The sequence below is a fragment of the Mastacembelus armatus genome, chromosome 14 (genome assembly GCF_900324485.2).
Source record: "Mastacembelus armatus chromosome 14, fMasArm1.2, whole genome shotgun sequence".
Taxonomy (NCBI): domain Eukaryota; kingdom Metazoa; phylum Chordata; class Actinopteri; order Synbranchiformes; family Mastacembelidae; genus Mastacembelus; species Mastacembelus armatus.
Genome location: NC_046646.1, coordinates 13,841,056 through 13,865,480, shown reverse-complemented (window position 1 = coordinate 13,865,480; position 24,425 = coordinate 13,841,056). Strand labels below are relative to the sequence as shown.

Here is a 24,425-nt window from a genome sequence, read left to right as displayed (position 1 = left end):
GCAATTAAAAACATTACAAGCAGAATTGCAATTTTCATTAAATAGAAAAGAAATAAAATGTTTCATTTGGTAGAGTGTTAAAAGACAGTGGCAGAGGCTATGGGATCAAGCTCTTAAAGAAGACCAGCAGGAAGTAGGAGTGGGATGATTATTGGAGAAAAATAGGGAAAAGAGTCTGATAAGTAGATTGAACTGGGACAGACTAAGTGAAACTGCTTATGTTTACACTGTTTGGAAAGCACCCAAATGAAACTGTCACGCTTACAATCAGAGACTGTGAAACAGTTTTGTTTTTTGTTTTTTTTGGCCCCAAATATACAAATGAAAGACTAATTAAGAATAAACTGAAACATGGGGAATTAAACACATGGACTTAAAAATAATCTTCTCATAAAACACTGGAAATTCGGTTTTATCATAAAACATACACCCATCTTCAAGAGACAAGACTGACCTTATAAGGATTTTAATTATAACAATTTGTTCTGCCCGGCTGCAATTACCCACAAAAAAGACGAACTGAGGAACGTTGTGCACTCAAACTCTTAGCCAAAAAGCAATAGTTCTAAAGTAATTTTGTTTTACTTAAAATATGTATGCTGAATGACGAAAATAAGTGTAATGTGCGTTGGTAAGAACAGAAATTGAATTTTGGCCCACACTAGGGAAGACTCAGCCCATCTCTTTTAATACCCCAAATCACCACTTTGCACCAGATTTGTACTGGGCTGAAATTTCTAATAACTTTTTTAAAAGGGACTAAGTGATGGCCGCGATTTATCGTCGATAATTCAAGCTCCTTAAGAGCTCCAGGCTTACTCCCCCAAAAAATTAAAATCTTGAACTTTAATTCAGTTGCATTCATTGAAAATTATTACTTTTAAAATGTATGAGGTGAGACTTTATTAAGATAATCAGGACACTCACACACATACTTTATATTATAAAAGGTACGTGATGCTCAGTTGAGATGGCAATACCCTCTGTTTATACATTATATATAACAACGCTACATACTAAAAGTAATACTGAAGGTAAATTACCAATCACTATCACCGAGCCTCCAGTACTAAGAATAATTTGTCAGCTGGTGCTTGTGATAAACGTATTACTGCCTTAGAATTTTCTCATCTCTGCTTGGTCCCAACAACGCTGCGCTGTGTTGTGATATTCCCAAAGGTCCTTGAATGCATCAGTGGATGGAGGAAGCGCTGTCACAAAGCTAACGTTATCCGCGTAAAGCTAAGACCTGTGAATATGCATTAGCTTTGTCAACATGCACTTCTGTGTTTATTTGGGCTGCTTACCATTTCATCGTTACTCCGTCGCTTTCCCAAAAGCGTGTTAACAAATTTACAATGGAATTTTTTAACGAGCCGAGCTAGCAGACTTATTTTCGTCGTTGCCACGATCAGCTAAGTTAACCAAAACGAGTTGTTGTTAGCTTAAGCTAGCTTGGTGAATATGGCGATTGTGTCTGGCTCCTGTGCCAGAGTGAACGGGTCTAGAAATGGGCCCTCTGTGTCAGCTACACCTTCTGGATCCGTTGGACAGTCTCAGCCCATGATAGCGGTATGGGAATGGCAGGATGACTTGGGCTACTGGCGGCCCTACAGCGGCCAAGTGAGCGCCTACATCGAGCGGTGTCTGTCTCCGCGGGGCCAGAGAGGAGGAGGACCCGGCTCAACGAGCATCTGCCTCGGACAATCAGACCCCAGCCTGTCGCCTTATCTCATTGACATACCAAACTTGAAACAGTTTCGGCAGGACACAGGTGAGTGTATATCACAGGTGGCAGTCAGTGCTTACACATTAGCATTCATACGCAATCATTTTCAATGCTATGCTTGGAAACCTTACACTGCATCAGGCCCAACTGGCTATGACGCTAACGTTAGCTAGTTGGTTAGCTTAGCATACAGTGGCGCTGTTGTGGTAGTGTTTACATAGCTACAAGCTAAAATCACCAAAGAACTGACTGAAGCAGTGAGGTTAGACGACTTAAATTCGTTTGAGTCATCTAATGTCAGCTCACACAACTCACACTGGTGACGCTTGTAACATTAGCATATTGTTTTGCTTCTTTGAGCTCAGCTGATTTAGTGCTGACCTTAGTTTAAATGTAGACCATGGAGTTTGTACATTAAACCCGAGAAACAACTGTAATGTTATGTATTCAGTATTTGCAGTGCTCTGTCAAACAATGCTAAGATTTTTTTTTTTCCAATAAAACCATAAAGCAGCCAATCAGTAACCAGTTAACTGAACTGGCTCCCAAAGCATGCTTTTATGTTTACATTGCTGACATATAGGGCTGTTAACTCTGACAACAGGGAACACTTCTCTTTGTCAAGCCACCACTTTGGAAGTTTGGTTATAAAAGTGTATTTATTTATTTTTTTTACAATTAAGTCATGTTATATTTATTGACAATCATATGTTTATTTTTAGGAAAGACGCGGCCAGTACGTCGGTCTCTGTTTGCCCAGTCCTCAGGCCTCGGCAGTGGTGTTTATTGGGAATGGGCCAATGATGAAGGAGGATGGACTCCATATGAGACTCGAACTTCAATCCTTTTGGAGCACAGCTATCAGGCCCGGCAAGGCACGGCAGACTTGGGTCCACATGGATACAATTACATAGTGGATCTCACATCTCTGGCCCAAGTTAACAAATCCACAGGCTTCAGGCGGCAGGTGCGGCGCCAGTGTAACCTCCCATACCCACTGGCCTCCTCGGGGCCCCCAGCCATTCCCTCAGGCCCTGCGTGCTCTTGCCAGCAGTGTTTGAGCCACAGCAGCACAGGGCCCATGCCGAGCCGTTCACGGCATTCCTTTTCATCTGGGAGTCTGAACCGTCCAAGCCTCCAAGGGACAGGGAGGGCAGCAATGGCTCACCCTACTTCTGTTTACTCACCATACCCTAGAAGACCCCTCTCTGTTGGGGGAATGTCCTGGGGCAGTCCCTGGCCTCCACCACCCTCGGGCAGTCAGTTGTCTGCACCACTTCTGACCAGTTCTACCACTGCAAATGGGTTAAGGTTGGTCTCTGTCATCTTTGTTGGATTATTTGCTTTGCAGGCTCAGTAAATTGTCATGGGTCCACCCTTCCTCATTTTTCCTCTTTTTCTTTCCTGTCTGTCTTCAATATGACCTATCCTGTAAAACGGATGACAAAAAGATCATGTGCAGCTACAGCTGCAGTTTATTTTGGCTTGTTCCTGCGACTGTTTGTGTCATCGCCTGCTTTCCTTTCCCATCAGCATAGAAAACTGCTTTCAAAGACAAACTGCTTACCTAAGTGGTATAAATATGCAGATACTTACTGTTTCTCTGGGCTTTAATTTTCTTCCACATTAAGTTTCATTAAGTCTATTCTCAGCCACTGGAAATCAATAATAGGATTGTAAAAAGCTGGATGTTCACTGCCTTGCACACACTGTAGTCTGTGTTATGAACTAATTTTTTCAGTCATTGCTCACAGTTCTCAATGGTTAGTCTGGAAGGTTTGCAATTAAGAATGGTTAACTAAATGTAATATGTTGTTTTATAGCCTAATAGAGTTCTGTTTAGTATGTTTATTTGTCCTGACTAAGGAGCATGCCAGTGTATTGTTTGTAAGGTCATTAAACAGCATATGCAAAGTGCCCTTGTGTGCTAGTAGCGTTGCTACATTCTAGTGCTAATAGACACGTGATAAGCTTTAACAGTAGCAAAGCTGTTTGTCTTTATAGCTTTTTTTTTACTTTGTTGCGTGTCACTAATATGCTTGCTGCTGCAGCTGATATGCAGTCCACAGTTTCATTTGGACAGGAGGTTAACTAATATCAAAACAACCTCATTTTATCAGCGACACATTTCCTACTATTGTGTTGCAATGTTTTCTTAGTGATATATGAGGGTACAAAATCCACGTGAATTTTTATATGTACGTTATTTCACGTCTTTCCTTTTCAAGCAATATATTTTGTTGTTTGTATATTGTCCTTTTTGTTTGTGGTTAGAGCACAAATGAAAATATATAAGATTTAGTGGATAAGTAATGTTACTAACGTAAGTATTTAAGTCATTAATTAAGATGAAATTTCACACATTTGCTGGCTCCAGCTTCTACATTGTGAGGATTTGCTACTCTGGCAGTGTTTATTTTTATTTTATTTAATGGCTTCATCAGGTAAAACCAGCCCTTCATAGATATCTCATTAGGTTTAGTGTTGTTTTGTAGGTGCCAAATGGTCTTATACTTGTGGAGTGATTTTCTACAATCAAGTGCACTCAAAGTGCTTTTACACTATTTGCCCATTCACCCATTCACACAATCACACACCGGTGGAGGAGCAACCGGGGGCAACTTGAGGTTCAGTGTCTTGCTCAAGAACAGGGATCGAACCACCAACCCCTTGGTTCATGGCCAACCTGCTCTGCCTCCTGAGCCACAAGCTGCCACACTAAATGTTGGTTTAAGAAATAATGAACAGATTAATTGTTAAAGAAAGTAATTGTTGTTTGCAGCCCTAAACTGTTTGAGCTCCATCACACTGACAGTTAATTTTTTCCTGAAAGGTTGTTTGGCACAGAACACAAACTTGTTGTACACATATTAATCAGTAAATTGGCTGTCAAGAGACACTCGCTAGTTGCACTGTGCACATGCAGTCAATGTTCAGCTGGCTGTCGATCAGTCTCTGACCTTCCTTGTCATTGCTGGACAGTCAGCAGATGCCCAAACTGCTGTTTTTTCAGCTTCTTAAGAAGCTTCTTCTTCTTAAGACAAAATAAATCTTTTCAGTTTAATTATAGACAAGTTTTCAGTTTCTTGTCTTGATCTGCTGCCAAACTACTCAATTCTTCTGATTCTGTGGTGTGGACTGGAAACAGAAATAGTTTTTTGTCTTGCTCTCTCTCCATGGTTCATCAGTGCTGTTTTTTACTGAATGTTACTGTCCTTGTTTCCTGTCCTGCAGTGTTCCTTCCATCTCTGTGCAGCTGAATGGATCCACCAGCGTGAGCTCTGCCCTGGCAGGTAAACGGGTCACTAACCATCCATCCTCACTGTTATCTCTGCTCAGTCCGTTCTGCATCACACTTTTTATTTGGTTGCAGGTTTTAAACAGTATAACGTGGATTTATGTGTCACTCCTCTGCATTTGTCTTGTGAGTGTCAAGTCTGTTTATGAAAAACAGACCACAAATGAGGGAGGGAGTTAAAAATAAAAATAAACAGACTGAATGTTAAACAAGCCAAAGAACAATAAAACACCAGATCGAAGCTTCCATTCAACGAGAAACAAAAGTGACATAATGCAGTGTGTTGGCCAACTGTATATGAAAACCGCCTCCGCACAGGATTGTTTATTTTATTTATTTATTTTTTGAGAGCTACAGCATGTTTCCTCATGTTGTATAAAAGACTTAGGCCTGGATGTTAAAAGCACTATTGGCTTAAGGTTTTGGTCTTCATGTAGAAAGATAAATGTTGTCCCGTAACATAATGCAATATGGTTCTTTATTGATAGCTCAAGGTTACAATTTGTCATAAATGAGCCAGCAGGCTCTCTAAACAACCTTTGCTTGTTGCAGTGACTGACAAAGCTGAAAGTGTTGCATGGATTGAGTAACGTGTTGACTTGCATTTACAGATATTTTAGTATTACAGGGAGGTTTAACCAATGCTCACTTTGAAAAGAACTCTTCCAGAACAAAAAGGTTTCAAATAAAATATATTTAAAGCGATACAACCCTACATAAGGCTGTCAAATTTAATTTTCATAATTATATTTTGACTTTCTTAAAAATAAATTTTGAGAGTCCTAAGACCCAACAACTGCATTCAAATGCATATGCTGGTCTTCTCCTCTCATCAGTTTTTTTTTTTTTTGCATGTTTCCTACCTGAATTTCCCCCTGGGGACGAATAAAGTTTACTGTAACTTATCTAACCTTACCTAATAGATTAATTCTCCGTTGTCTTCTAACTTTCGACGCACACAAACAGGATGTAGCATCAGGGAAATCCAGACCTATGATATGCCAATGAAGACAGAACAGAGTCAGTTGTATTAAAAAAACACCATTGGCTCAGCTTGCATAGAAAGAATTCATAATACATTGTGTATTTAGAAGTCATTTATTTTTGGTAAGTTTATCATGATTACATATTAGGTCTGCATAATTATGAGATAAACAGTGCATTCAGAAAGTATTTAGACACCCTTCACTTTTTTTGATACGTTTCATTTTTTTCCCTCATTAATCTACTCTCAGTACCACATAATGACAAAGTGAAAATTCATTTTAGAAATTAGTCTAAATTTATTAAAAAGAAAAAACTGTGATGTCACATTTACATAAGTATTCAGACCCCTTACTCAGTACTTAGTTGAAGCACCTTTGGCAGCAATTACAGCCTTGAGTCTTTTTGGGTATGATGCAACAAGCTTTGCACAGATGGATTGGAGGATTTTCTGCCATTCTTCTTTGCAAATCCTCTCAAGCTTGGTCAGGTTGGATGGGGACTGTCAGTGTACGGCTATTTTCAGGTCTCTCCAGAGATGTTCAACAGGGTTCAAGTCAGGGCTCTGGCTGGGCCACTCTAGGACATTCACAGAGTTGTCCCTAAGCCACTCCTGTGTTGTCTTGGCTGTGTGCTTAGGGTCGTTGTCAAGTTGGAAGGGGAACCTTTGGCCCAGTCTGAGGTCCTGAGTGCTGGGGAACAGGGTTTCATTGAGGATATCTCTGTACTTTGCTCCATTTACAGTGGGTACGGAAAGTATTCAGACCCCTTTAAATTTTTCACTCCTTGTGTCATTGCAGCCATTTGCCAAAATCAAAAAAGTTCATTTTATTTCTCATTAATGTACACTCAGCACCCCATCTTGACAGAAAAAAACCAGAAATGTAGAAATTTTTGCAAATTTATTAAAAAAGAAAAACTGAAATATCACATGGTCATAAGTATTCAGACCCTGTGCTCAGTATTGAGTAGAAGCACCCTTTTGAGCTAGTACAGCCATGAGTCGTCTTGGGAGTGATGCAAAAAGTTTTTCACACCTGGATTTGGGGATCCTCTGCCATTCTTCCTTGCAGATCCTCTCCAGTTCTGTCAGGTTGGATGGTGAACGTTGGTGGACAGCCATTTTCAGGTCTCTCCAGAGATGCTCAATAGGGTTTAGGTCAGGGCTCTGGCTGGGCCAGTCAAGAACAGTCACAGAGTTGTTCCGAAGCCACTCCTTTGTTATTTTAGCTGTGTGCTTAGGGTCATTGTCCTGTTGAAAGGTGAACCTTCGGCCCAGTCTGAGGTCCTGAGCACTCTGGAAGAGGTTTTCTTCCAGGATATCTCTGTACTTGGCCGCATTCATCTTTCCTTCAATTGCAACCAGTCGTCCTGTCCCTGCAGCTGAAAAAAACCCCCACAACATGATGCTCCCACCACCATGTTTCACTGTAGGGATTGTATTGGGCAGGTGATGAGCAGTGCCTGGTTTTCTCCACACATACCGCTTAGAATTAACGCCAAAAAGTTCAATCTTGGTCTCATCAGACCAGAGAATCTTATTTCTCATAGTCTGGGAGTCCTTCATGTGTTTTTTGGCAAACTCTATGCAGGCTTTCATGTGTCTTGCACTGAGGAGAGGCTTCCGTCGGGCCACTCTGCCATAAAGCCCCGACTGGTGGAGGGCTGCAGTGATAGTTGACTCTGTGGAACTTTCTCCCATCTCCCTACTGCATCTCTGGAGCTCAGCCACAGTGATCTTTGGGTTCTTCTTTACCTCTCTCACCAAGGCTCTTCTCCCACGATTGCTCAGTTTGGCTGGACGGCCAGGTCTAGGAAGAGTTCTGGTCGTCCCAAACTTTTTCCATTTGAGGATTATGGAGGCCACTGTGCTCTTAGGAACCTTGAGTGCTGCAGACATTCTTTTGTAACCTTGGCCAGATCTGTGCCTTGCCACAATTCTGTCTCTGAGCTCCTTGGGCAGTTCCTTCGACCTCATGATTCTCATTTGCTCTGACATGCACTGTGAGCTGTAAGGTCTTATATAGACAGGTGTGTGCCTTTCCTAATCAAGTCCAATCAGTTTAATTAAACACAGCTGGACTCCAATGAAGGAGCAGAACCATCTCAAGGAGGATCAGAAGAAATGGACAGCATGTGAGTTAAATATGAGTGTCACTGCAAAGGGTCTGAATACTTATGACCATGTGATATTTCAGTTTTTCTTTTTTAATAAATTTGCAAAAATTTCTACATTTCTGTTTTTTTCTGTCAAGATGGGGTGCTGAGTGTACATTAATGAGAAATAAAATGAACTTTTTGGATTTTGGCAAATGGCTGCAATGACACAAAGAGTGAAAAATTTAAAGGGGTCTGAATACTTTCTGTACCCACTGTAGCTTTCCCTCAACACTAACCAGTCTCCCAGTCTCTGCTGCTGAAAAACACCCCCGCAGCTTGATGCTGCCACCCTGCTTCACTGTTGGGATGGTAAGAGGTGTCTGGTTTCCTCCAGGCATAATGTTTAGAATTGAGGCCAAACAGCTCAATTTTGGTTTCAACAGACCAAAGAATCTTATTCCTCACAGTCCGAGAGGGCTTTTTTGCAAACTCCAAGCAGGCATTCATGTGTTCTGCACTGAGAAGAGGCTTCCATCTAGCCACTAAATATAACATAAATATTACATAAAGCCCTGATCGGTCGAGGGCTGTAGAATGGTTGTCCCTCTAGAACGTTGTCCAATCTCTACACAGGATCTCTGGAGCTCAGAGATCGGGTTCTTGGTCACCTCTCTTACTAAGGCGCTTCTCCTTGATTGCTCAGTTTGGCTAGGTGACCAGCTCTTGGAAGAGTGCTGCTTGTGTCAAACGTCTTCTATTTGAGTATTATGGAGGCCACTCTGCTCCTGGGAACCTTCTGTGCAGCAGAAATATTTTGTAGCCTTTCTCAGCTCTGACCCCATCAACAATCCCGTCTCTGAGCTCTGCAGGTTAGGGCTGCTCAATTATAGAAAAAATCATAATCACAATTATTTTGGTCATGATTGAAATCACGATTATTTTACATGATTACTCATTGACTTTGGAAATATGTTCCATTTATTGAACAAAACAATGAATTGTCCTTAAAACAAATAATATAAAATATATTCAAATGTATAAATAGCATTGCTATATCTATGTTTAAATTTTAGATGGTTAAAAAGATTTGTGGTGTTACCAAGTGGTGGCAACACCACGGCGTAGCAAATCTTGTACATAATATGGTTTTGATCCACGCCCACTTCTTCTAATCCAAACTGTTCCCAAATAATGGAATTGCTTCTACCTCTTTTGTTGACCAAAGACTTCTGTGGCTGCTCTCTTTCTGCCATCTTCACTTGCGCTGATTTTTAAATGCCACCAGATACCACTTAGAAAGTTCGGGCTTCTGGAGGGGTGAAAGTGCGCATTGGCATCAATAAGAACACAGACCAAAATAACTTGAAAAATGGAATAATCGTTTTTTTCTCCATTACATAGTTTCTGTGATCGTTGAAACGAAATCGAAATCAAAATTCGATTAATTGCACAGCCCTAGTGCAGGTAGTTCTTTTGCTCTGATATGCATTGCCAACTGTGAGGCCTTCTATAGAGAGGTGTGTTTCTTTCCAAATCATGTCCAAACAATTCAATTTACCACAGGTGGACTCCAATCAAGGTGTAGAAACACCTCAGCAAAGATCAAGAGAAATCGGAGGTACTTTAGCTAATTTTCACGTTATTGCAAAGGATACATGTGTAAATGTGACATTTCAGTTTTTCCTTTTTCAGACTTTTGCAAACATTCCTAAAATTGTTTTCACTTATGTGGTACTGAGTGTAGATTAATAAGAAACAAAAAATGATTTTAACAATTGTATCAAGTTTGCAACTTAAAATTGAAAAGTGAAGGCGGTCTGATTACTTTCTGAATGCACATATCTGGGGATTTTAATGGTTTAGTTGAATATTATATTATCTCAAAACAATGAACAACTTTTTTGTTATTTAACAAGAAAAGAAATAAAGATAATTTCATCATAGTTTGAAGCTGGTACCATGACAGTGTATGTCTTTTGCCTTAAGCTGCCACCTCATTACTGTCAAGTGCTTGCAATCAACACAGTCAGCATAACCCATTACCTATTTGATGCAGCAGGTGTGCTGAGATGAGTTATATAATTGCAAAATACTTTATAATTTTAAAATGCTTGCTTCAGTGCTTGGACCCCTTCACTTCCTACACACTTTACTGTATCGTAAATCTAATGTAAACAAGATTCTATTTTGATTTTTTTCACATTAATCTACATTTAATAACCTAATAACCATTTAATAACCTCAACTGATAACCTGTTTTTAGTATTAAGACCCTTTTTGTGGCATGACAACTTATGGTCAAGTGCCTCCTGTTTGCTTCAGTGGTTTATGATGTGATTGGAGCACAGCTCTGGTAAACTGAATTAATGGGACACAGTTTAGGATATCACAGTATATACATTATAAGATACAATGCATGCCACAACAAAAACATGAAATCGAAGGAACTCTTGAGAAAACCAGTGTGGTAAAATTTTGGTGAGACATAGATCAGGGCAAGAATATAAAACCATTTCTAAAGGTTTGAGTGTTCTCAGGAGCACAGTATCTTCAGTGAACATGAAACTCAAGAAGTCTGTAATCCACTGGACTTCCTAGATTTGGCTGTCTTGCCAAACAGAGTAACTGGGCAAGAAGGGCCTTGGTCAGCGAGGACCCAATAATCTAATACTAAGAAATTAAGAAGTCCTCTAAAGCAATGGGAGACCTTGTTGGAAGGACAACCATCTCAATAGTTCTGCATCAATCAGGCCATCATAGTAGAATGACTGGACAGATCAAATTGTGTAAAAGGCACTCACAGTTTGACAAATTGTATTTAAAGGACTTTGAGAAAATACAGCTTTGTACAGCCCAATACAAAAAACCCTTGAAGAAAACCTGCTCTGAAGTGCACATGACCTGAGGGTGACTGCCTTTCAGCACGACATTGACCTAAAGCAACACTGATGTGGCAAAGATTACTAAAGAAAAGGCTTTAAAGTTTTTGAGTGTAGACTAGTCCGTGAATTGGCCAATTTATACATTTAAAATGAAATCTACAATACAGGACAGTGTGTAAAAACTGAAGGGTCTGAATACTTTCTGAATCCACTGTAGCAGGCAGGCAAGATGTCATAAAATGGCCAAATGGGCGTACAAAGTCTGTGCTTTTCTACTGCACACTCACCAAATTATAACTCGGTTTCTTACTGCGATAAGCTGACTGAATCAATACAATCAGCTTGGAAGAAGCTAAGGGACCAGAACCTCATTAGTGAAAATCATCGTACCATGACTTCTGGTGAATCATTTAAAATGGAAGGTCACTCGTGTCTTCTCCAAATGTAAATGTTTAATGCTCATTAGTCAGTAATGAATATTAATGGTAATCAGTGCTTTATTTTACACACACTGTTTAGTTTGCCTTTCAGTATTCAACACATACAGTCATTAACAGTACCTCGATTAATGATGGAGGCAGAACGTACATGTTACAGGATGGCTCTGTATGCATTTATTTTAGTTATGTTTGTCATTAACAGGTGTGGTATTTTTTTATGGTTCCTGGATCAGTCTTTCTGTAACTACAAAAATATTGTAGCTATTGTGGGAACACCATCACTGTCAATGGTGAATCTAATACATTATGCAACAGTGGCACGAGATTACAGATACACGGTATCTCACATTGCTGTGTTAAGCATTGTATGAACCATTCTAAGCTACTGGTCATACCAGATCATGACTGTAGCAGCAAAACCCCTGAGTGTACTAAACAGAGCATGAATGTTGTGTAGTTTATGCATTCAACTTTTTAATTGTAATAGAATGAATGCGCTTTTTTTTTTTTTTTTTTTTTTTATAAAAAGAGGTAGGTAGTGGTGCTTTAAGTGACCCTGCCTAATCTTAGATCTGCAGTGCCCAGTATGCTTTGCCAGGCTGATTATGAAAGTAGTAGTTGTTACCTATGTAAATCACCCTGCATAGTTTTCTGATGTGATTGGTCTGACCGTCAGCGTCTGGGGACCATTCGTTTTCAGTGGTTGTCTTATAGTTTGTACTTAGGTCATGAGCTTTAGGCTAGCCACTTGCAAACCTATCTCAAGGTGTCAATCAGAAATAAAGAAACCAGGGCCATATGTTTGGTTTTACTTTGAAAGTTCTTGATGCTGTCTGATGCCAATGTTTTGTGTGCATCTGTAGGAATGAGGTGCACAATGGAAGCATCAGCTGCTTGTACATCTCTCATACCTTTTGATTTTTTCCTTTTCTACTCCTGCATATTTCCACTTGCTCTCAACCCTCACCTGCCCCACTCTGCCCCCGCCCCTCCCACCTCAACCCAACCCCACCCCATTTGACTCTGCTCCAGGCATGGCCTCCATTTTGATGTCAGCAGTGGGACTCGGCGTGCACTTCACCAATGCCCCCCTCCCTCAGCAGCAGCAGCAGCTACAGCAGCAGCCACAGCAGCAGCCTGCTCCTTTTTCTCTTCCTCCTTCTCTCCTCCCCCCAGCCAGCAGGCCCAGCAAGCCCCACAGCAGCAGCAGTTCAGTTAGGAGAGCAAAGAGGCAGCACAGGAGAGGTAGCTACTATGCCACCAGCCCTTCTTCCATCTATTATTCTACATCATTCTTCTTTGGTCCAATTATCATCAGTGCAGGCTTGAGTACCATTTCATCCTGCATCAACTCACTTTCTTTGTGTTTGTGTGGCGTGTTCATTGTGTTTTACAGTAGCCGTAAAAAGTGCTGCTGCAACTGCATTTTGTGCACATCTGTAGCATTCAAGCTATCCAGACTATGTATAATTCTGCTTAAGTTTTCCAGCCGTTGCTGTCAATATTAACTACTAGCCTACCATAAAATCTTGCATAGTTATTGGTCAGCTCTCAGTCGTGCAAAGTGTGACAATTTTTCAAATGTTGGATTTTACTTTGATCTGTCCCCTCTGTAAATCGACAAGTCACTGTGTAGATAGACGTGTACTTTTAGAACACATGATATGATGTGCTGTTTGTCACATGTCCTAGCAGCCACTACTACAGCGCAAAACTACAGTGATTGGTTGATTAGACAATGAACAGCCAATTTACTCAGCAGCTAATTTTTAAAAGCAAAAACACTGGTGATTTCACCCTCTCCTTGTTTTTATGTAGTAAAATATATATATATTTTTTGACCGTCGTTCAGACAAAACAGCATTTTCTGATGTCTTGGGAACTAAAAAGCCATTCTGAGACATTTTTTATGGTTTTCTAATGTCTTACAGATCTAACATTAAACACTGGGCATGTTGTACATCCCCGTTCGCTGCTGAACTTGCTATATATTAAAGGAGGTTCACATAGATATGTTTGGTGGCCACTAAAACAACAAGACAAAAAACAAAACCCAGTATGTGTTTTGGTACAGCTCATATCATTTAAATAGTCTTCCATGCTTTGCTGCTCATCCGTATTATTAGCTTCACTGCATTGCTTCCTCTTCATTTCTGCATATTTTTTTCCTTACATTATTACTACATTGTGATCAGAAATTACTCCTCCTCCACTCTCATTTTGTCACTTCCTAACCTAAATAACTCTTTTTGAAATTGACTGAGGGCATGTCAGGGATAAAATGTGTCTGGAAACAGATGAATACTATTTTCTTATTTCTCAGGTGGTAGAAAATTGCTAACCTCCTAACATTAAAAAATAGATTTAAATAGAGCTGTCTTGTGCAATAAACCCACTTGAGGATGAACGTTTTAGTTTTTAGAATTTTGTTTCCTAAACAGTATTGACACTCATCTGTGTGTATGTGACATAATATCTCACACTGCTCATTGTCATTATACATTAAAACTGTTGTTTATTGGGGCATCACAGTACATGCTTTGGATGTTCTTTTAGCCTTTTCTTGTCTTTAAGATGTTTAACTAGCCACATCCTTGACATATTTGAATATTTAGCCAGGAGAAAGTTAAACCTTTTGTAGCTAATGTTTGACTAAAATTCTGAATTGATATTGCAAATTACTTATAATATGAAGAAAGTAATTTAATCCTATCTCACCAACATCCCCTCTCTTTGTGTGGCCTGTTCATTTAAGGTTTGCTTCAACTCATTCATCACTTTGATTTGTCTCTTTTGTCCCTCTTTTAGCCTCAGCTCAGAGACCTGAGGAGGTAATTCAACGCTACATGGAGGTAGTAGCCGAAGTGCCAGATGAGGTAAATGTTTCATGTTCAAGGGTTTTTTCCCCCTCTCTGAGACATCACCAACAAACTAAACAATGTTCCTTTATACCACACGGGCAGATTTATTTAACTGACACAGGGGTACGTCATCTGCAGTGCAACAGAGAAAAATTCCAGCAACTAATTTTGATAAATTGTTCATATGGCTTATGCTGTTGCTAGCCTTAACATGGAAGAATAAATGCACTTCCACTTAGTAACTGTGACACTAAACACACAATTCCCCGTGTCCCTCTTAGGATTGCATTATCTGCATGGATCAGTTGTCCAATCCATCCGGCTATGAGACACCATCTACAGAAGAGGGAGGCCAGAGCATCCTGCCAGAGACTGTGGGGAAATTCCTCAAATGTGGACACACCCTGCATATGCTCTGCATGCTGGCTATGTACAACAACGGAACAAAGGTTGCAGCATTGTTACTGACTGCATGGCAGCTATTATTTTTCGCATGTAGGCAGTTACTTAATGTGATGCCATTGTTTCTGAACATTCTGCATTGACAGTAAAATAATTTTGTCAACAGTTAAAATTATATTTAATGCTATTGAGTACTAGTTTTTGGGGCAAACACATTCCTTTTCCTTCTGAGAGTTAGAAGAGAAGACTGATGGCACTTTTGTGTCTTATGTTTAGCTTAGCATTAGAAAATAGTTTATTAATTTAAAAACATTTTTCTTCTAATAATCAAATGTTAATGTTTTGCAGCTATATATATATATATATATATATTATACAAGCTTTTATTTATATATGTGGTATATATCATATGCCAGACAAATTGTACAAATATCCATGGAGTTGATCACAAAAGAGGTACAAGATAGTGACTTGGCGACAGAGGGTGTATCAGTGTATTAATGAATATTTGATCAGCACTTACCTGGTATGTATTGAGCAGTCCTGTTTACAAGGCGCTCTGATTGTCTATTCTCCTCAGGACGGCAGCCTGCAGTGCCCCTCGTGTAAGACAATCTATGGAGAGAAGACAGGCACTCAGCCCAAAGGCAAAATGGAAATTTACAGCATCGCCCAGTCGCTGCCAGGCCACCCAAACTGTGGAACCATCCAGATTATCTACAGCATACCACCTGGCATACAGGTATCTGTGCACATTGTGCCGTCACTTTGACAAGATAAAGTATAAGCCTGTAAATACATGGTAGAGCTATGGTCTCAAATACTGGTCCCAGGGGCCAGATCTGGCCTGCAACAGAATTTCATAAAGAACTCCATATATTTAGAATTTATTATTAAATCTAGTCTACATTTTTTACCTCCATTTGATTTTGCCTCAGTCTTTTATTTTACAGTAATGATATATTTTCTACATGAGCTGCTAAATCTGAGCATAAAACGGGCTTTTTAGCACTGTGATTTACTACAGCATACCCCTGATACCCCAGGTTTCCTTCTGAACCTAGAAAAACAGATAGTTTCTTTGTCCAGTTTGAGGATGATTAATGATATTTTCAGGGAATTTAATATCTCATCTACAAAAAGACATCTATTGTTTTATACTAAATGCGCAGTACTGAGCAGAATGTTGGTGCTTAAAAACCATTGCGATATATTTTTTTGTGTGGTCTTCTTGGAGATGACAATCTAGCCAGTGGTTCTAATGTAATTTGAGTTTTAGGACCACTGTGCTGACATTTGAGTAGCAGGTATTTAATATTAGTCACACCAACTACTGTATTGGCAAAAATATAGACAATATCTTTTTCCTTACAATTATGTTTGAAAAAGTGGGCTATTATATGGACAATTTACATTCCAGCAGATATTCTTTTTGAATAATGAAAGTACCATTGTAAAAATACTGTTTTTTTTTTGTTTTTTTTGTAAGCTATAATGTGTCTGTTAAGAGTCAGCCGTGCTTGAATTGTTCATTTTGCCCTGTTTAATCTACAGGAGTTACGACGTGACTTAAGTGTTTTGCTGCCGAAGAGGAAATAAATTCCTCATTCATGAAATCAAGTTAAAAGCATTTCCAGATGTCTTAACTGTAAAAACAGACAAGGAGACCAAATCATTTATCGAGCTGCCAAGAATTACTAATGGTCTGAATAATAATAACCTGAGAAAATTATCCAGACTGATTCCTTGAGCTTGAATGATGATTATGTGACTGACAGACAAGGTACATAAATGTACGATTTACATTCTGCTTTAATTACGCTATTTTATGTTTCACTTTTACAAGAGAGAACCTTTTAGGGTGAAGATTACATTCCCCTGAAAAGGAAACTTACTCGTGTCAAAAAAGGGCTCCAGCATTTAAGCCAGCACAGTGCAATACATAAAACACAAGTTTGCCAAGGGGAAGCCGAACGTTGCAACAAACTAGAGGACAAATGGCAGTGTGTGTGCAGCTCGTTCAGCAAATCAGTTTTCCAAATACATTTTTAGACTCACATGTTTAGACTCTGCTGTGGAAGTGCATCTCGCTTTTATTACATTCTTTTGGGACAAGCCTAATGCCGTTCTGTGTCCTGTTGCAAACGTTTTTTTTTATTTTGATGAACTGCTGCAAAGAGCCACAGGTACCGCTGATCTAAAGTTAAAAGAACTTCTATCAAGTTTGTATTGAGCTGTTATTCTTGTATTAATCTACAAAAGCACATTTATAAAGTTATCTTATTGTTTCAACTAAGCTTTAGTATTAAACTGTATGACTTTTCATTTATCATTCTGTTTTTGTCTTCCTCCCCCAGGGCCCAGAGCATCCCAACCCAGGACAGCCATACACCTGTAGAGGTTTCCCTCGCTTTTGTTTTCTTCCAGACAACGACAAGGGAAGGAAGGTATGCCACAGCCACTTGTATACAACGCAAAAAGATCAGACTCGCTGTATACAGAGATTTAACATTACATGTGTTTGTTTCCACTTCCACCTCGACCAAGAATTATATACAAGATCCAAACACACTTTATCAGTAGCAGCAAGGGACGCATACACAATGACGTTAACCCTAAGACTCTGCATAATGCTCAATCAGGATTGTAGTGTGCTACAACCTGCGCTCACTGTAAAGTTGTGTTGTTTCCATGGTGAATTAGTAGCTCATTTCCTGCTTGCTGGTAACTGTAGCTGTATACTTCACCTTCTGTAAATCTCAGATGTAATTCACCAATAGGAAATTGGATTAAATTATTCCACTTGCAGTTTATCTGTGGTGTGCCGCAGTCTCACATCTATCACGAGACTCCCTGGTGTGATGTTCCCTGTGCTACATGGATTCGAGATAATGAAAGTGTATAAGATCGGACATGCAGCCTGCGCCACAGTGCAGTAAACAGTGAATCTTTCACCAGCTAAAATCAGAATGGTGTTTAGGGAACACCATTCATTTTCTATCATTTAGGCAGCATATCTGTCCTGATTAGCTGCACTTACATAATCCCATTTTAACTAAATTGTTTGTTTGTAGACTGTTACATTTCTGGCTGCCTCCATTGGCTGCTGCAGCTGCTCTGTAAACAGAGTCAGTGTACCTGGTTCACACTAGTTGAGCATGTAAATGAACGTTTCACCAGTAAAGCTGACTTGTTCAGGGTTTCTTACGTCACACAAATGCAATACTGTATGCTTTTTAAATAAGCTAAGTTTTACAGGAAGGCACTTGTCCACTCACACAACAGACAGGTCATTTTCATCCAACTGAAGCACAACCAGTCTCTGACTTAGCATGTCTCCTTAGCAACGTTTCTGCTGGTGCTCTATGGACACAACATGTTTGAACCAAATTAATGCTGAAATGCACAGAATATGTTTTTGGGTTCAAGATGACAATTAATCTGCATATCATCTTCTAAATATGTTAGTCAATCTTTAGTCCATAAAGGCCAAGGTGACGTCTTCAGTTCAATCAACAATCCAAAACTCAAAGGTACTGAATTTTTGTCATATAAGACAAAGAAAATCAAAAAAATCCTATGATTCATGAACATGGAACCAACTAATGTCTTACAAGAATGACTTCATGATTGAGTTGAGTAATTGAGGAATTGTTTCAGGTCTTGTTATAATTATAAGCACAAACACATTCACATATGCGCCTTGTGTCTTTACTGAAAGGTGCTGGAGCTGCTGAAGGTGGCATGGATACGGCGCCTCATCTTCACTGTGGGTACGTCCAGCACCACTGGAGAGCCTGACACAGTGGTGTGGAATGGCATCCACCACAAAACAGAGATGATGTCTAATTTGTCAGGCCATGGCTACCCTGACCCCAACTATCTGGACAATGTTCTGTCTGAGCTGGCCTCTCAGGGTGTGACGGAGGACTGTCTCAAACCTACAGGCAGCAGCAGCTAAGTTGCACCTTCAAGCTTCACACACACACGCACTCGCTGCTGACCACCGAGTTAATCCTTCAGAATCCACCTCTGTAGCCAGGTAGACCTCCTGCCATGTCCATCTGTTATTTAGTTAATGTCAGCATCTGCCCAGATCTCATTGAGTGAGAAAATGGGGAGAAGTGAGCTTAATAAAGGCCTTGAAGCTTCTCTGGAAGGGTGCATAGTGGACTGCTTTCTGAAAATGCTTCATACTCCAACACATTCCTGCCTCATAACATATTTCAGGAGACTAAAGTCAACGAAGGATGGGTTTTCTCTTCCTCTGAGCCTCTTTTATCAAACTTACACAAACTGGAGATTGTGTTTATGTTTTTTTTTCCCTGTAAAGCCTCATCTGTATCCTCATCTGTATTGTCAAGTTACTGTGAGAATGGGGATAAAAATCTCATTAAGCACTTTAGTTCCGACAGTGTGTTTACTTGAGGTGTGTGATTTCCCAGTAAAGGGCAGTTACCTTGATTTCAAATTGGGAAGTTATGCAATTAAAGTGTTTCTGCTGAAAACGTGTTTAGCACAATGTCACTGAAACGTAGCAAAATGGGTATATACACTAGCCTATTTGATGAGAAGGGGCAATACTTTACTGTTGTAAATAATAAAAATGAATGAAACAACACTACCGTACGTAAAAAAAAAAGAAAAGAAAATTAACTGTTTCCACAAATGGCAGTTGAGGGGAATAAAATTGTGTATCTTTTAACAGTTAACACTATTACTAATTTGACCATCTGTTGTCATGTTTAATTTTCTAATCTGATTTGATAAGCAGATGTCAAACACATTCACTTTGTGATTTTTCATGTTTTGAATTTGCCATCACTATGTATACCCGGGGGTGTTCTGCAGGCATTGTTTTTGTCATTTAATATGTTACAGTTTGTGTTGCCATGTGTCTGAGAAGGGACAAGGTTACATCACATAGAGCTTGATGACCTCAATCCTTTTGCCCAAACAGATGGGATGGACTGCTGAGATTAAAAATAATAAATAAATAAAGCTCTGGTTAAAAAAATTATACAGTGTGACAATCAAGGTCATCAAACATGTCTTGATTAATAAGACAAGTGAAGTTGCAGCGAGCATGTTAATGGTCCCACTGTCTGCAAAATCTCCTGTATTCACATGCGTTATTCTGCTCACAGCACTACAGTACAGTCCCTGAAATGAGTCTTGACATGTATACAAGAAAAACAAAAAAATAAATATCTGCAATAAAGAAATAAGGTAAAATGAATCCTGGTTCCATCTCTGAATTGAATTTGTTTGAGTGATGCAAAGTTACAATTGCTGCTTTGGTGTTTCGATCCACTAATCTTGGTCATGAAAAGGGTATGAATTAATTCCTCATGAGGGAGGAATATTGTAGTTTGCACTTCGAGGTGCTTCTGGTCCTCTTAAATGACCTCATAACGCGTTGCTGCTGCATGACCATTCAGAGTTATCATTACAGCTAATGGCTCTCAGTAAATTGCCGCCTGTGGCATTACAGATTAAACTATCATGTTGACAGGCACCTAATCCTATCCAGACTTCTAGAGAAGGTAATGTGAATGTTAAGACAATAAAAGTACAAAAGGACGACGGGAGAAAAAGTTAGGTGTACTCACTTCAGCTAAAATACTGTAGTTTTTCAATGCATTTCTGACCATGCACAAGTCATAGCGATGTTGCCCATTCAACAAAAATATGTATTTCTCAAAAAAAGTAAATCAAAAGTGGTAGTGCAGGAGTGTAAATCTCACATCATTTGGGAGGTTACTATATTAAAAATAAATAAATAAACAAATCACTTAATGACAAGTGGGCAATCTAAGGTCACATGAAAAGGAAGCACCAGCCTTGTGTACAACATATCTCCACACCCCTATCACAAAGAATGTCAATTTTGGCATTTACTTGAAAGAGTTTGAACCCAGCACTTACATTTCTCTTTAACTACTCAAATATAGTGCATTCAGTAAGTATTCAGACCCCCTTCACATTTTTCAATTTTGTTATGTTGCAGCCTGACACTACAATTGTTTACATTTTTTTCCTCAGTAATTTACACTCAGTACCACATAATGACAAAGTGAAAACAGAATTTTAGAAAGTAAATTTATTGAAAAGAAAAAAGTGAAATGTCACATATACTTAAGTATTCAGACCTTTACTCAGTACTTAATTGAAGCACCTTTGGCAGCAATTACAGCCTTGAGTCTTTTTGGATATAACGTTTTCCAAACATTACTAAAATTTTGTTTTTGCTTTGTCATTATGTGGCACTGACTGTAGATTAATGAGGAAAGAATGATTTTATCAGTATCAGGCTGCAACTAAAAACTGAAAAAAGTGGAGGGGGGTGTGATTACTTTCTGAGTGCACTGTATGTATTTGTAGTGGAAATGTTAAAAGAACATGGCCACTTGCAAAGAGATTACATTATGAGTCTGTCTTAATGAACTTGTTAGTGTACAAAAGTAATTTGGCTTCATTGGTACCTGCGGCAGGAGTAAGCATTATGGATGAGGGTAAAACACACCTTGAAGGCTGATAAGGACGTGAGTGAGAGGACGACAATGACCAACCAGATGCTCTCTCAACTGGGTCAATTGTATAGTCTCAGATTTAGTGAGGATACTGTTGATTCGCAAAACACTTTGTAACTGAATTTGAAAAGTGCTATATAAATAACATGTATTCATTGAATTTCAATAGAGAGATTGAAAGGGCATCCGATGTAAAATTTAAGCCAAATCAAACATGCGAATCACAAATGTGATTTCCATACCGGATCGGTCACGGCCCGGGTTAACGACGACAGCCACTGGTGCTGTTTACTTACAGGATGCCAGTGCAAATTGGACTACTGTTGGTCTAAGAAGGAGAGGAGGAAGGCATGTTCGTAGGCAAAGAGAGAAGTGGAATGACAGGAGTGTAGGACTTAGAGTAGGGACTTTGAATGTAAGGACTTTTTCAGGGAAAACTAGAGAGTTGGCTGATATGATGGAGAGAAGAAAAATGGATATCTTGTGTGTTCAGGAGACCAGGTGGAAAGGTAGCAAGGCTTATAGATTAGGAGCAGGGTTCAAGCTGTTTTATCATGGTGTGGCTGGAAAGAGGAATGGAGTAGGAGTTCTCCTGAAGGAGGATTTTGCTAGGAATGTTCTGGAGGTGAAGAGAGTGTCAGATAGGGTGATGAGTCTGAAGCTGGAAGTTGAAGGTGTGATGTTGAATGTTGTCAGTGGTTATGCCCCACAGATTGGATGTTGATTACAGCTTGTGTAGAAGTTTCAACCTGAAAAAGATCAGTGACTGCAAAGTAGTGGTTGGGGAGAGTGTAGCCAGACAGCATAGGATGATGGTGTGTAGGATGACTCTGGTGGTGAGGAAGATGAAGAGGACAAGAGCAAAGCAGAGGACCAAGTGGTGGAAGTTGAAAAAGGAAGAGTGTTGTGTGGCTTTCAGGGAGGAGCTGAAACAGGCTCTGGGAGGTCAGGAGGTTCTTCCAGATGACTGGACAGCTACAGCTAAAGTGGTCAGGGAGACAGGTAAGAGGGTACTTGGTGTGTCATCTGGAAAGAGGAAAGCAGATAAGGAGACTTGGTGGTGGAATGAGGAAGTTCAGGAGTGTGTTGAGAGGAAAAGGTTAGCTAAGAAGAACAGGGATGGAAATGTGTTGACCGGTACCACAAGCGTAATGGAAAGATGGAAGGAATACTTTGAAGAGTTGGTGAATGAGGAAAATGTTAGAGAGCACAGAGTAGAAGAGGTGACTGTTGTGGAGCAGGAAGTAGAGATCAATAAGGATGATGTGAGGAAGGCATTGAAGAGGATGAAGAGTGGCAGTTGGTCCTGACGACATACCTGTGGAGGTATGGAAGTGTTTAGGAGAGGTGGCAGTAGAGTTTTTGACTGGGCTACTTAACAAGATCTTGGAGAGTGAGAGGATGCCTGAGGAATGGAGAAGTGTACTGGTGCCCATCTTTAAGAACAAGGGAGATGTGTAGAGTTGTGGAAACTACAGAGGAATAAAGCTGATGAGACACAATGAAGTTATGGGAAAGAGTAGTGGAGGCTAGGCTGAGGTCAGAAGTGAGCATTTGTGAGCAGCAGTATGGTTTCAAGTGTGATGTGTGACAAAAGAGTGTCAGCAAGAATGAAAGGAAAGGTGGACAAGACAGTGGTGAGACCAGCAATGTTGTCTGGTTTAGAGACAGTGGCACTGAAAAAAAGACAGGAGGCAGAGCTGGAGGTAGCAGAGCTGAAGATGTTGAGGTTCTCTCTGGGAGTGACGAGGATGGATAGGATCAGGAATGAGGACATCAGAGGGACAGCTCATGTTAGATGTTATGGAGAAGAAGCCAGGGAAGCCAGATTGAGATGGTTTGGACATGTTCAGAGGAGGGACAGTGAATACATTGGTAAAAGGATGCTGAGGTTAGAGCTGCCAGGAAGGAGGCCTAGAGGAAGAACAAAGAGGAGGTTCTTGGAGGTAGTGAAGGAGGACATGAGGATAGTTGGTGTGTGTGAGGAGGATACAGAGGATAGGGTTGAATGGAGGCAGATGATTCACTGTGGCGACCCCTGAAGGGAGCAGCCCAAAGTTAAAGAAGAAGTAAAGTTACCCCTAAACAATATTATACTGTTTTTAATCAACTAAAAAAAAAAAAAAAAAAAAAACCTATACATACATGTATCAACCTATAACCTTTACAGAAAATGTCAACATAAAAATATTTTACACCAAATTTTATTTTCCTAAAAAACTCCACCTGTAGTTACATCTGAATTCAGATTATCACAAACTTGTTAGCTAACTTAGCTACAGCTGCTAAACACACTGGTTTATACAGCTCTTTTCTGTTGCTAACGTTACTTTAAATGTAGACCATATTATAAGATAAACCAAAAAAAAATTAGTTATTAATTTCTGACTTAAACTTAGTTAAACTAAGTTAGCTTTGATAAAATTTGCTAAAGTTAGCTTATTAGCCTAACTAGCTAATGTTAGTAACAGTTGGAAAAGTCAACGACTAGAAAAGAGATGTGTCCTCGATAACTGTCCGCAAACAAACACTAATAAATTAAAATAATAATTTGGAGAAGTACAGCTTAGGGCTAAGCTACATCAACGTAAAGGCCATGTTAAGTGAAGGGCGGGTTGATGCACAGTGTCTGCGGGACAACAGGACCTGACCGTGGTTTCAGCAGATTTCCTCAAATGTAAGTCAGGACTTCTAAAGCTCTCTGCACACCACGTTATTTAACTCACGTCCATGCTGGCAAAAGGCCTGAGGGTGCTTTAACTTACCGCTGTGGCAGGAGCTGGTGCAGAGTCTCTGATGTTAACATGTTGGTTTGATGGCAGGTGTAGCATCGACGTCTTCACAAAACACCCCGACCACAGCGTTTTCTTCCACTTTGCTGCGAATTTAACAGGCCTCAGTCAAACACAGACTGGGCTGTTATCGGTCCACACCTCATTAAACTTGAATTTACTCATATTAAGTTGATAAATTACAAAAAACAACTTTTTAAAGGACGACACACCACGTTATTTCACACACAGCACAACGCACAGGCTCAGTGTGCTCCATTAATTATGACCGGGCTGCGGTTTGCAAATGATCCGAGTTCCAGGTTGGTTTGATTGTAGTTTTATTACCAACGTAGCTTAAATATTTATTACAACAATTTTTAAAAAGTACAACAAAGGGATTATTGGATTTAAGACTTTTTAAC

The 24,425-nt window shown here is 39.8% G+C and overlaps 1 protein-coding gene across 2 annotated transcripts; it reads left to right on the top strand.

Annotated features, from left to right (window-relative positions):
* The first annotated feature begins 1,195 nt into the window (after positions 1-1,195).
* Positions 1,196-19,935, top strand: dtx2 (deltex 2, E3 ubiquitin ligase). 2 transcript variants are annotated; one of them, XM_026328513.1, is made up of 9 exons: positions 1,196-1,774; positions 2,452-3,040; positions 4,964-5,022; positions 12,466-12,678; positions 14,242-14,309; positions 14,576-14,743; positions 15,277-15,438; positions 17,054-17,143; positions 18,418-19,935. In XM_026328513.1, exons 1-9 carry the CDS (start codon positions 1,465-1,467, stop codon positions 18,655-18,657), a joined length of 1,899 nt encoding a protein of 632 aa, XP_026184298.1. In that variant the 5' UTR covers positions 1,196-1,464; the 3' UTR covers positions 18,658-19,935. The 2 variants fall into 2 exon arrangements, with proteins under 2 accessions (XP_026184298.1, XP_026184299.1); XM_026328514.1 differs by lacking the exon at positions 12,466-12,678.
* The last annotated feature ends 4,490 nt before the right edge of the window (positions 19,936-24,425 follow it).